Genomic DNA, 11,548 nt, shown 5'->3' with positions numbered 1-11,548 from the left:
TGGCTTAAAAAGATTTTCTTATAACTCTCAGGACTCTCTGGTACACAGAAATGTACGTGCTCGAGTGATAAACAAGAGCTTCTTACTGTTCTACTATTTAGTCCAATATCGTATTCCAAACATCCTCATCCTCTAAAGATGCTGAGAAGATAATATTGTTTCTTCAAATACATTGGTCCCAATGGGAGATGCTCTGCAGAAACAACCGGAGAGGAGATGTTTTCAGCCCAGATCGCTATTTGAATTCCTCCATTATGTACGAATGCACCATGTGATGGCTGTTTCATCCTTTATTACAAGCAACACAAGGAACCTTTTATCTTCTGTTTACTAGGATGGGAATAAATACAGAGAGTTAATATGTAACCACCCTTTTGTGGATGCCTTTATTTTTAAGAGAAGAAACACTGGACCGAGGGTCATTTGAGCTTGTGGACTGGCAGCAATGCACTCACTGGTACTGGTTGCGTGCGTCGTTGCTCTGAGCCACTGTGCTCTTGCAGCGAAAGGTAAGCATCTTCCACTTTCTAACAGCCAATACTATCCTGAAGCATGAATGAGGGAAGCTGCAGAAAGCAACAGGATTTTAAAGCCTTCAGAAAATCCTGGTCAAGTGTTTTGAAGGGGAATTTTCTCTGAAAGCTATTTCCTCTCTTTTTCCCTTCCATTCCTCCCTCTGTCTCTTCCTATGGTGAGATTAACTGCTGCATACAAAAGTATAAATTGGAGTAAACCAGAAAAAATATTGACAGAAGTTGCGGCAACCATGCCACAGCTCCTGCCTCGCTTTTCTCCTCCTTTCCCCCACGCCAAGGGCTCTGGGCACCGTTTCATGTACTCTCTCCCTCTGCTTGCTATGCATTTCTACAGCACAAGCTTTGTGTTCCTCTGTTCTCTCCTCACAATCTCAGCAGGAGCCTCTCTCCGTGTCCTTTGCAGGAACACAGTCTGCACCCTCCATTCCTCCCTTGCTGCTCCCCTCCTGTTCTCACTCTCTGGGTGATGAGCTGTTCATGCTGTCAACATGTTAAAGCTTGGAATCAGAACTGTCTAACGCAATGGAGTGCTTGCCCCACTGAACAGAAAAATTGGCGAAACGAGAGAAAAATAAATTTAATTAAAAGAAAATAATAATCTCATTTCAGGCTGACCCCAGCCTGACAGATTAAAAATGAAACGCATTAGTTTGCTTCTAAGTCCCTCTCACCCTCTTTTGTCCAAGATAATTTACCATAATTGACTCACTTTGCAGAATACCTTCATAAATCCATTTTGAAGCAAAAGTAAATTTTAGTTAAAAAAAAGTGACACAAAATCTAACTGGGGCCACCGATAGAACTGCTGAGGGGAAGGGGAAGAACATATTTTTTCCTGGCTAATACTTATAGCAGCCATCAGCTGCCTCAGCAACTTAGGTACCTATAGATCACAGAAGGACCGTTTAGCTCATTGCAGGAATATAAAACTGTTGATGATAATACAGCAACCTGTGCTTCCACTTGAGAAATAAAAACAACTTTCTGCCCAATTTCTTGTAAAGTGTCTCCTTTCCTCCAGTCTGCCCTAGGCCACCAGAAGTGCTATTTGCCACAATTAATGTGGACAAAAGTGTGTATGACGTGGGTGAGGAAATCGAATATACCTGTAGGCCTGGGTTCATCCCCAATTCTGGCCAAAGGAAGTACACCTGCCTCCCGACTGGCAAGTGGCCTCTCAATACCCTGCTATGCCTACGTAAGTATAACAAAATAAATCCTATTCCTAGATCTTGTGCCATCTTGCTGACATGCCATGAAAAGTGTATTTTGTAGTCCACGCGATTAATCTGATATATTTAAACTGATATACTTCTGTTTTCCAATTGTTTCCTTACTCGTCGGAAATGAGCTGGGTGTCAGGGAGAATAGGGGCAAGTAACAGGGGAAGGATCTTCCCATACACTTTCTCTTAAGTCTCTGCTCCCAGTTGGTGATGGAATTGGACCCGGACAAGGTGAACCTTAATCTGACTCAGCCCAGCAGTGCTTATAATGACATATGCTGCTTGATGACACCTGCATTTAAGTCTTTGTTCATTTTTGTCACTTCATTGCATAGAAGTTATTTTCCTCAGACAATCAAGCGTTAAAGATTATTTAATCACACAAACTTTGAAACTACTATATTTTGAAAGAAATGTGGAATAGCTAGACTTATGAAATGTAGCACAAGGAAATAGAGGAATGTGAAACCCCTTTAAGATCAACTCATTTCCTTTATCCTAGCTTCACGCCTCATGAAATAATATTCTTTGTTTAATCTCTAATTAACAGCAAAGAGATGTCCCAGTCCTGGACCCTTGCAGCATGGAAAAATTGATTTTATAGACCTCCACTATCAGAGTTCTATAAGTTTTTCATGTGAACCAGGGTAAGTGTTCCCTTCCTCATGCTGTTAAATAAATAACCTGAACTACAATAATATATTCTAGTATCACCTGCTCCAGTATTGCAAGCCAGGAAACTTAGAAAACTGCACATAAAAGCCCACCTCCATTTCAGAAATTAAAAAAAAATTGCATATTTGGTGATCCTCCTCTGTTCAGTCTTGGCTATAACATCCTGGAGCTTTGCTACTCCAAAGCAATGTCTTACAGATATGGAAACCATCAAAATAGCAGAGGTTTTATGCAAAGATTTATTCTAGACTGCTTTCCCCTGCTTTTAAAATCCTCTTATTACATCATGAGATGAAATCCTACAGTAGAGAGAAGATAATCTGCACCTAAGTTGCTATGCTGTTAGGCTCTGGAGACTGAAAATTTTGTTTCTATGCCTTTCCAAGCTCAGTAAATGTAAACATGAGGTTAATCCTAATTTGGTCCCTGGAGCAAATGCACTTTTACTCAAGGCTACTCACCTATTTTAGAAATGAGGATGCATTTAAAGAAAAATAGTTCTGGTAAATGCAGGGAAATATTTGATAGCAACATACAGTTCATTTTACTAGGGTAATTAATTAATAAACAGTGCTTACCTGGGAAGGTCATAGTGAGACACAGCCTAGAGTTCACTGAAGAGGGTCAACAGCCTCAGCTACCTCCTTCTTCTGCAAAACAGGAGCAAGATAAGGAATAAATAAATTCAAATATGAAACCAAATGTAGCAATTGGACTTGATTTAATTTTGCTAATTATAATTTACTGGTTTTCAGCTGTGGGATATTGAAATGATAGATACATGATGAACATTTCTTTAAGACTCAGAGTAACTGCCAATAATGTAAGTACAGAGGATGGGAGAGAAGCATTTAGAGTGCATATGGAAAATAAAGCGGGCTGTCTGGCATCAAAATAAAATAATGCTCCTCAGTGACTTTAGTTCTTAAGTGTGCTGAGTTCTTCGCAGTAGCTTGATCCTAATTACCATAATTAGTTAGGAACTTCTCTCAAGAAACCATAACATTTACACTAGCAATCTCAGATCGATGGTCACTACTTACATATATCCACACTATTCATCAATTGTAGAAATTAATATATGATGGAATATACAGCTGAAATGGCAAACCATCTTGTTGCATCAAGCCTTTTGTCTAGATACTTGCAACAATCTAATACAATTTCTCATATTTGAACCTAAACTTCGAGGTCAGTAAGTGCTAGAACTAGAGAAAGATTTCAGAACTGGACTCTAAAAAAAGTGTAGACGTGGTACTTGGGGACATGGTTTAGAAGTGGTTTTGTCAGGGTAGGTTAATGGTTGGACTTGATGATCTTAAAGGTCCCTTCCAACCTCAACAGTTCTATGATTCTATGATTCTTAAGTCTGTTTATGAGAAATCTTTCTTGCAAAGAACAACTTGATTCTTCTCTGTGCTCGTTAGGCTTTCTGATACCCAGGTCTTTTTGTTTTCAGTTACAACCTCATTGGGACAAGAACGAGCCAATGCATGGCAGACGGAAAGTGGAGTGGAACTTTTCCACAGTGTCAGCGTACGTGTTTAAATACTAAAGAACTACTCTACCCTTATTCTTATTACAGAAAGGTTCCTTTGCATCGCTTAGAATTACATATACTCTTATTCAGAGGGCTCCTATACTACTGTACAAAACAATGATTAGGAAAAATCAAGAACCCTGTATGTTTGGTTTTAGATTTGTGGATTCCAGTTTTAGAGAAATAGAGTTTAAAGGTCTGTGCAAAAGGCCAGGATCAGGGATGCTATTTACAGCTGAGGGTAAGATGCTTATCCACTCAAATTCATTCTCCCTGTGTATAAAAAGAGGATATTGCCATGCCTTTGCAACTGCTATATGTGGTTTTGCTATAACCTGTCCTGCATAAACACTACTGAAAAAGCAATGTACTGCATAATATTGTCTGAAAAATATCGCTAAAATCATGAATTACATACTCTAAGGCTCCTGAGACTTTTAATCTGAACTTTTTATTTTGTTAGCTAGGCTTCTGTAAAGGGCGGTGTGGGTTAATGTGGTTATAAGCATGTCGCTCCTGTGATTGTAGTAATAATTTGACCTTTAAGCTTTAATTTCTATGAATGCTGTGCTTTTCTAGCGGTCACTTGCGCCCCTCCCTCACTTCCTGAATTTGGAGTCCTTTCTTACCGTCGCTTAAAACCTGGAAATATTTCTAATTTCCTGGACATGATTACTTTTGAATGTGTACCTCCCCTCGCACTGATTGGCAATGAGACGGCTACCTGCATGGCCAACGGCAACTGGAGCAGCATTCCAGAGTGCAAGGGTAAGTGACTTACTTTTATCAACACCTAAAAATATTCCCTAGAACTGCACATATAAAACTATATGAAGAACCTTATTATTTTTTTTTTTACAATTGTTACTGCAAATATACAGTAGAATGATTCTGAAAGTGAGACTCGTGAATGCAAGGTGATTGCTAATGAGATCCCACGCAACATGGGACTGACAAAATATTTACTGCAGGTATAAAGGTTATATAAACAAAACTGCTAAATGTAGTTCACGGTGGGGAATCGGAGCCTGCCCTCCAGAGCACAGCCAACGTTCGATTCTTCTCAGTGGTAGGATTAATCTAAGAACTAGAGAACCTTACCCTTAGTCCTAGGAACTGCACTGGTTTCAGTGAAACTATGCCACATTTAAGTAGTTTTTGGATATAACCACAGATTGCAATAGACGTGTATTTAAAGCAAGTAATATTTATTTATCGTGTTTTTTAAAACTATCTTTCCTCTGGTTATGTTTTCCTGTGCAAGAAGCTGAAATGAACCACCATGAAAGTTTTATGTATTTTTCAAAGTATACAGTGTGTCTTTTAGAACCACAACATTGATAAAGCTTTGTTTTTGATTTTGTACCACAGCTGTCTCATGCCCCACTCCAACAGGAATAGAAAATGGATTCATAGAGTTTGCTGTTCGTAGAACATACCACTATAATGAAAGCGTCAGCTTCGGCTGCCAGTCCAGCTACGTGCTGGATGGACCTAAGCATTCCCGATGTGAAAAGACTGGAAACTGGTCCACAAAGCCAACCTGTAAAGGTATACCTACACTACCTGTTAGAAACCACACATCAAATCGAATTTTCCTAAAAGACCACTGCCCTGATTGGTGATGAGCTATTACACCTTTGTGCAAGAGCTGCCCTCAAAAGAAAACTGAACTAGTAATTTCAAGGCCCCGATAATCTAAGATGACTCCCAACACTGGACGTTGTATGACATGAGATATATCTGAATTGACTTCAGTAATCAGCCACATAACTTCATTTTGTCTGAGTATTTCCTATCCTCTTCTTATTTAATATAATTAGAAATTTTATTGGGGCTGGATTTTCACTGGAAACTTTTGACCCTATACTTAGGGGTCTGAATTTCTTCAGCAGTGTAACACCAGCAGAAGTACTATGTAAGCATGGGACACATTATTTTTCATTCCCAAATGTCACCTGTACAGATTTCTGATGGGATCTAAGCTACCCGCTTTTCCAAACAGATTATCCTTACATGTTGCTTATAACAGATTATCTTTACGTGTTGCTTATAACTGGGTTATTTTACAGGCCCATGTAAAATACCAGTTAAGAAAGCTGTAGTATTATACAACGGTGAGAAGAAAAGTGTTCAGAACCACCTTAAGGAGGGCATTCAGCATGGTGAAACTATATCCTTCTTCTGCAAGAATAAAGAAAAATCCTGTGCCTATACCGTAGCTGTTCCATGTGTGGATGGCAACCTTACTCTCCCCGCCTGCTTCAAAGGTACGAGCTAGGCTAATCGTAAAACAGTTTCTGTTGGTGGAATAACAAGTACTTTAATGTGGGGGCAATGTCATCATTCATCTTTGAGCCCTGTGTGCCTTGTACTAAACTTAGGGGGTATTTAGGAAGAAATGACCTGAGAGAAGGCACAGCAAGAGTTTTCTTTTGGATATGTCGGAGCTTTAATCCCCATTCTGTTCTTAGAAGGTGTTATTTAGAGGTGGCCTAGCGCAAACAGAATGCCATAAATAAAGCATTCCGGGATTTCATGAATCCTTGGATCAACCTCTTCCTCGGGGGACAAAAGCCTGAACACTGCTGCAGCCTTGAGGACCTGACACATTCACTCCCGTTCTGGTGCATCACTCCCACCTTACGCTGATCTGTAACACACTGGTTCTGACTTCGGACCAAGAGCATTAAAAAGCAGCTGACAACTGTAGTGAGGAGTTGGTGCTGGAGGAACTCATTCACAGGCACACAGGTTTTTAGGACAAATAAACAGACTAAATACTGATGCTTTTTAGCAAGGGGAAATGCTTTGCATGTGTTTTATCAATATTCCTTGCATAGAATATTCCTTGTAAGTTTTATTGTCATTTGCAAGTGAAGGAAAAACCACAGCCTATGAATGATGAAAACATCTTTCCTCACATTTGGCTTAGCTTCTGATGGATGCGGCTTAACTTTCATTAGAAGAGAATTAAAATAGTATATTTCTTCTAGCAGTTTTACAATGATGCAGAGATTGATTGCTCACCTAACAGGCTCCACGAGACAGATTGTTTTCATCTATCACACATTTCAAGAATTTAACCTTAGATTAACTTTTTTTTTTTTTTCAACAGAACGTGGCTTTTTTTCAAGTCTTGTGAAGAAGGACCCATCAGACATGAAACCATGTGAAGATCAAGTGTGAATGAGAGAAGTAATACAGTACTAAATCTCTGCCTTACTGAGACAAAACATTACATGCAAGCGAGGAAAACTTAGGTCCTGTGAGTGTAAATTTCCAGGTGAAATCTGGACTCTCTGCAAAAGCAGTCTCAGCTATTCTCCCCGCCGCCATCCCTACCAGCCTCTTTCACAAGCTATGACACATTGTTTCAGCCATTAACTTTCATTCCCTTTCCTCCGCCTTCTTCAAAAGCCCCGCAATACTGCTACTCTTCCCGTATTTCCAACATTTATGCAATTGCAAATGACTTTCTCAATAGCGGTCCCTTTACAATAAAGTCATATTCAGCCAATAGCGTGTTCTTATTTAATATTACCTAATCACCAATCAAATCCTTTAGCTTTTAACTGATTTATACAGAAAGGACTTCATCATTAGTAATTAGCTGGGTTCTGATTCCATTACCGCTCCCCTGTGATAGGGAGTGGACCTTTAATTAGACAGAGGGTCATCAGCCAAGGATTTTCCAGAATTTACGTAAGTAGAAAGACTGAGATTTCCAACTGAGTTTAGGAGCAAAGTGTCCAATCATGGTTTAAATGTCAATAGCATCGATAAAGGGTTCTTTTACACTTAAAAAAAAATAATTCTAAAGTTAGTAAGACTATTCATGTTTTTGAGATTCTAACTTCACCTGATACTCATTTTAAACAACTGTTAATTTTTACCACTGTTCCAATATTACGCAATGTGACTGATTCCTTTTTAAAACAAAAAAGAACATTGTACACCATTGAGCAACAGTAATGATTTCTGGTCATTAAGCAGCTTTGAAGTAAACTGTACTTTTGATTTATAATACAGGTAGTTCACTGGTATGATCCAGTCTGGCAAGTTTTGTGCTTATGTGATGTTCCCATTCAGAAAAAATAATTATAATTTCAACATACTAGAAAGTGATAGAGAAATATTTGTTGTAATTATAATATATTGTCATGAGTCATATGTGGTTCCCTCTGAAGTATAAAAGCTTGCTCCGTGATTAAAAGCAGAAGTAAGCTACGCAGTAAGCAAACTACTGCAGGACTTTTTAAAAGGACCATTTAACATTAAGATCAAACTGCTTGTAAGATGCTACAGCTACCATTAAAAAACTCTGAACACATTCTAATTATCTTTTTTTTTGAAGCCTGCACATGAATATTTTAATAGTATGACTGATATAATTTGTTCTTATACTTCCTATTTTTAAGGAGAGATTGAGGCAGCTATTATTAAGTATTTAATACTTTGTACTCATCAGCAATTTAATTCCCTGATGCAGAGACACAGACAAATTCACGCTAGCAACTGAAGAGGGTATTTTGCTGGCACAATGTGCACTGTATTTTGGTTCCTAACATGTTTAAGCAGGATCCTTGAATGACATCTGACTTATAGGCCAAGATATTCATAACTACTTTTCACGCGTACACAGATCAGCTGGCAGGAACCTATCTGCTTGGAAATCCAGTCTAATGTTGTGTGACTACCTCTCTGGGATTGAGATGTTCAGGATGGCCGCTGAGATACCAAACACAGTTTAATATTAACCTGTGTTTCACAGAAACCCCTGTGAAGTTGGCATAAGTAAAGTTAGCATTCACTGCCGCAGAAATGCTACTTTTCCCTGAAATGATTTATAATTTGCACAAAAAGAGTTGCCCCAGGAACATTCAGATTTTCTAAGCAAATTTTCCCAGTTCTATCATGCAGCAGGATAACAACTGATCATGTCAGCTGGCCCTGCTTCCTAGCTGGATCTGCAGTATTTGAATATTTTAAAGAATTACCCTTAGGAACCAATGTTCATACACTGAATTTACTATCTAGTCTCCTGAAGCAAGAAGAGGGAGAAAAAATCTGTGACCTGATAAGCCTTTGAAGTAGTGTGGTGTTTGTGAGTCACAACTTTTCAGACATGAAAGGTTTGCTTAGAAGGTCTGAAAAATGTATTGCAACCAGAGGTGTTCCAAAGGCTGCTACGAGTGAGTGAAACCTGCCTTTTTTTTTTTTTTTTTAAGATGTTTGAAAGAATGCCTTAAGCTGTGCTCATGTTACTTGTGGCAACCTGCTGAGACAGTTACAGAGATAAGAGAACACGGTAAAACGTAAAACAAGACGGAAGAAAAAAAGTACTGAATGTCTTTTACTTAAATGAAGATATTTTTAAATTCAAATTGGGAATTTGTTCTGTATTCTGCTAGGGATTATCTATGTGTTCTACAATCGTGTATCTATAGTGATTTCCTCTGGAGGGTCAGTGCACATCAGTACTCATCATGTCCAGGCTGCAGCTTTGGCTGGAGACAAGACCTCGGCCGCTTCTTGAATCTTTAGTTTTTCTTTCTTTTTGGACAGAAGTTATGCAGTCATCAAATCAATACAGGTGAACTTCAACGTCTTTGGCCACCCTGCTCTGCATTGGCAAGCAGACCCAGAAACCGGATCTATTCCCTCAAGACATTTCTCCTGGAGTACTGGTTCCAGTAACATGCTCTGCCTCATGTTCTTTTTCAACACGTACCAGCAAATTTGATTTTAAAAAGTATTTTGTGATGAGCATGACAGAGATATAGTCAAATCTGAAAGCAACGTACATATACGAAACAATGAACAACAACATACAAAAAAAGTTGGTTTAGAAGTCCCAACCCTTTTCAGCTGTCAAAAAGCAGATTTGCAAAGCTGGACAGAAATGCAAACCTCTCACTGTATCACCTGGCCAATATGCTGATGTGCTGCCCTTGACAAACCTACTCGGAAAGGGTCACGTTGTTAAGTCCATTCAGCCTTCCATATTCTACCGACTAACAAAGCTGTTGTCTGTCTCCTGTGATTTGGACTGACTTGGATAAATTGATTTCATAATGATTATGAAATTCCTGTGACAAAACTGGATATCTTATGTGGTGATTCAGAGGTGAAAAGTTCTACAAGTTCAGCCCTTTCAGCAAGTCAGCCACCCAGTAGTCTTACTGTGTTGCAACAATCTCCACGGTATTTTAAAACAGATTAAAAGTAGTCACAACTTCAGAAGTACCTTAAATTACAATTACTTTAAATTTGGAATTTAAAGATAATAAATAGACTTTGTAATCTACTCATGAGGTTCTACCATGGATTAAATACTCCATCACGGAATGTTGCACTGCTTCCATGCAAATGTTGATTTAAGGGGTTATGTGCAATCTGAGCAGGCAACCAGTGTAGCTATCACTGAACGAGCCCTAACGCAGAATCACCTCTGCTGAAGATCAGATGAGAAGTCAAAGAAAAGAGTAAATTTTCTACCATACCTTTAAGAAATTCTTGTTTAATGTATATGTGCATGGGAATCAAGCTTAGAGGAGCTGAAGAGTTCACTTGTTTTAGATAAAAGCACTTTAGATGCTATACACACAGTAAAGCCAATGACAGACTTTGGGGAAAGAGAAATAAAGGAATCAAAGAGGTCAGACATTTTATTTGGGATCATACGCACACACAATCATTTCATTGAGTCATGAGGAGGCTGAAGAGCTGAAAGGACTGTGAGATTTCTCTAATTCTTTTGGATTAATTGATGGTTTTCTTCACATGGCTACAAAACAAAAAGTGTAACCTATGTTTTTGGTGTAGAGAAGTCAGGCACGCGCTTTTTTTTTTTTTTAAACCTGTTCCACAACACCCCCTTATATTCTCTGTCTTTGGGATAGGGCATGAACGACCCATGAAACATGAGAAATATTGAGCATACCCAATGTTTTAAAGTGAACCCAAAATCACACTATTACCTACAAGGATATACTTGAACAAATTTTACTTAGTGATACTCAGAGACCGCGGCTAAAACTGGCTCTGCAATTATTCGGCCTGCACCTGCAATTTCGGGCCCATTTTACCCGCTCACGCTCCTGGCACCCGCTACGGAGCAACGAACACCGCGCTCAGGCTCAAAAACGACTGCGGATTGACCTTTTAATGTCAGAGCGGCCAATATTTTTTCACTAAGCCTTCATTTTTCCCCTCAACTATTGATCATAAGACATAAAACCAGATGTAGCGGATACCCACCAGCAGCGATGAAACCCAAAGCGCGCGTCCCAGCCGGCCCCGAGCTCTGCCCGCGGCTGCGTTCCCCTCCGGGCCCAGGCCCTCCCGCGGCGCCCAGCCTCCCCCGCCACGTTTCTGCCATCCCCGCTCCTCCCGTGGCCGTCCCTCAGGCGCCGCTGGGCCCTCCCGAGGTTCTTAACGTCCGTGCAAGACTGAGTGTATCAATAAATGTTTATCTATGTACGCATACGTGGGTTTTTTTCGGGGGGGTGTGTGGGGTGCAGCGATGGTTGCTCACGGTGTGGTGGGCGCGCCTGGGGCCGCGGCCGC

General features: G+C 39.7%; 1 protein-coding gene across 1 annotated transcript; it reads left to right on the top strand.

The window, feature by feature from the left end:
• The first annotated feature begins 445 nt into the window (after nt 1–445).
• APOH (apolipoprotein H (beta-2-glycoprotein I)) lies at nt 446–7,165 on the top strand. The gene is made up of 8 exons (XM_009894801.1): nt 446–509; nt 1,558–1,734; nt 2,312–2,408; nt 3,896–3,972; nt 4,556–4,744; nt 5,348–5,527; nt 6,049–6,246; nt 7,095–7,165. Exons 1-8 carry the CDS (start codon nt 446–448, stop codon nt 7,163–7,165), a joined length of 1,053 nt encoding a protein of 350 aa, XP_009893103.1.
• Nucleotides 7,166–11,548: the final 4,383 nt, after the last annotated feature.

This window comes from Charadrius vociferus, unplaced genomic scaffold (assembly GCF_000708025.1).
Source record: "Charadrius vociferus isolate BGI_N301 unplaced genomic scaffold, ASM70802v2 scaffold321, whole genome shotgun sequence".
Lineage (NCBI taxonomy): Eukaryota > Metazoa > Chordata > Aves > Charadriiformes > Charadriidae > Charadrius > Charadrius vociferus.
The sequence above is the reverse complement of the archived record's forward strand: the minus strand, read 5'-3'. Positions and strand labels throughout refer to the sequence as shown.

Coding starts and splice junctions, on each gene's coding strand:
- APOH (XM_009894801.1), top strand. CDS start 446: ATGCACTCACTGGTACTGGTTGCGTGCGTCGTTGCTCTGAGCCACTGT. Junction 510..1,557: donor CTGTGCTCTTGCAGCGAAAG/GTAAGCATCTTC, acceptor CCTTTCCTCCAG/TCTGCCCTAGGCCACCAGAA. Junction 1,735..2,311: donor CAATACCCTGCTATGCCTAC/GTAAGTATAACA, acceptor TCTAATTAACAG/CAAAGAGATGTCCCAGTCCT.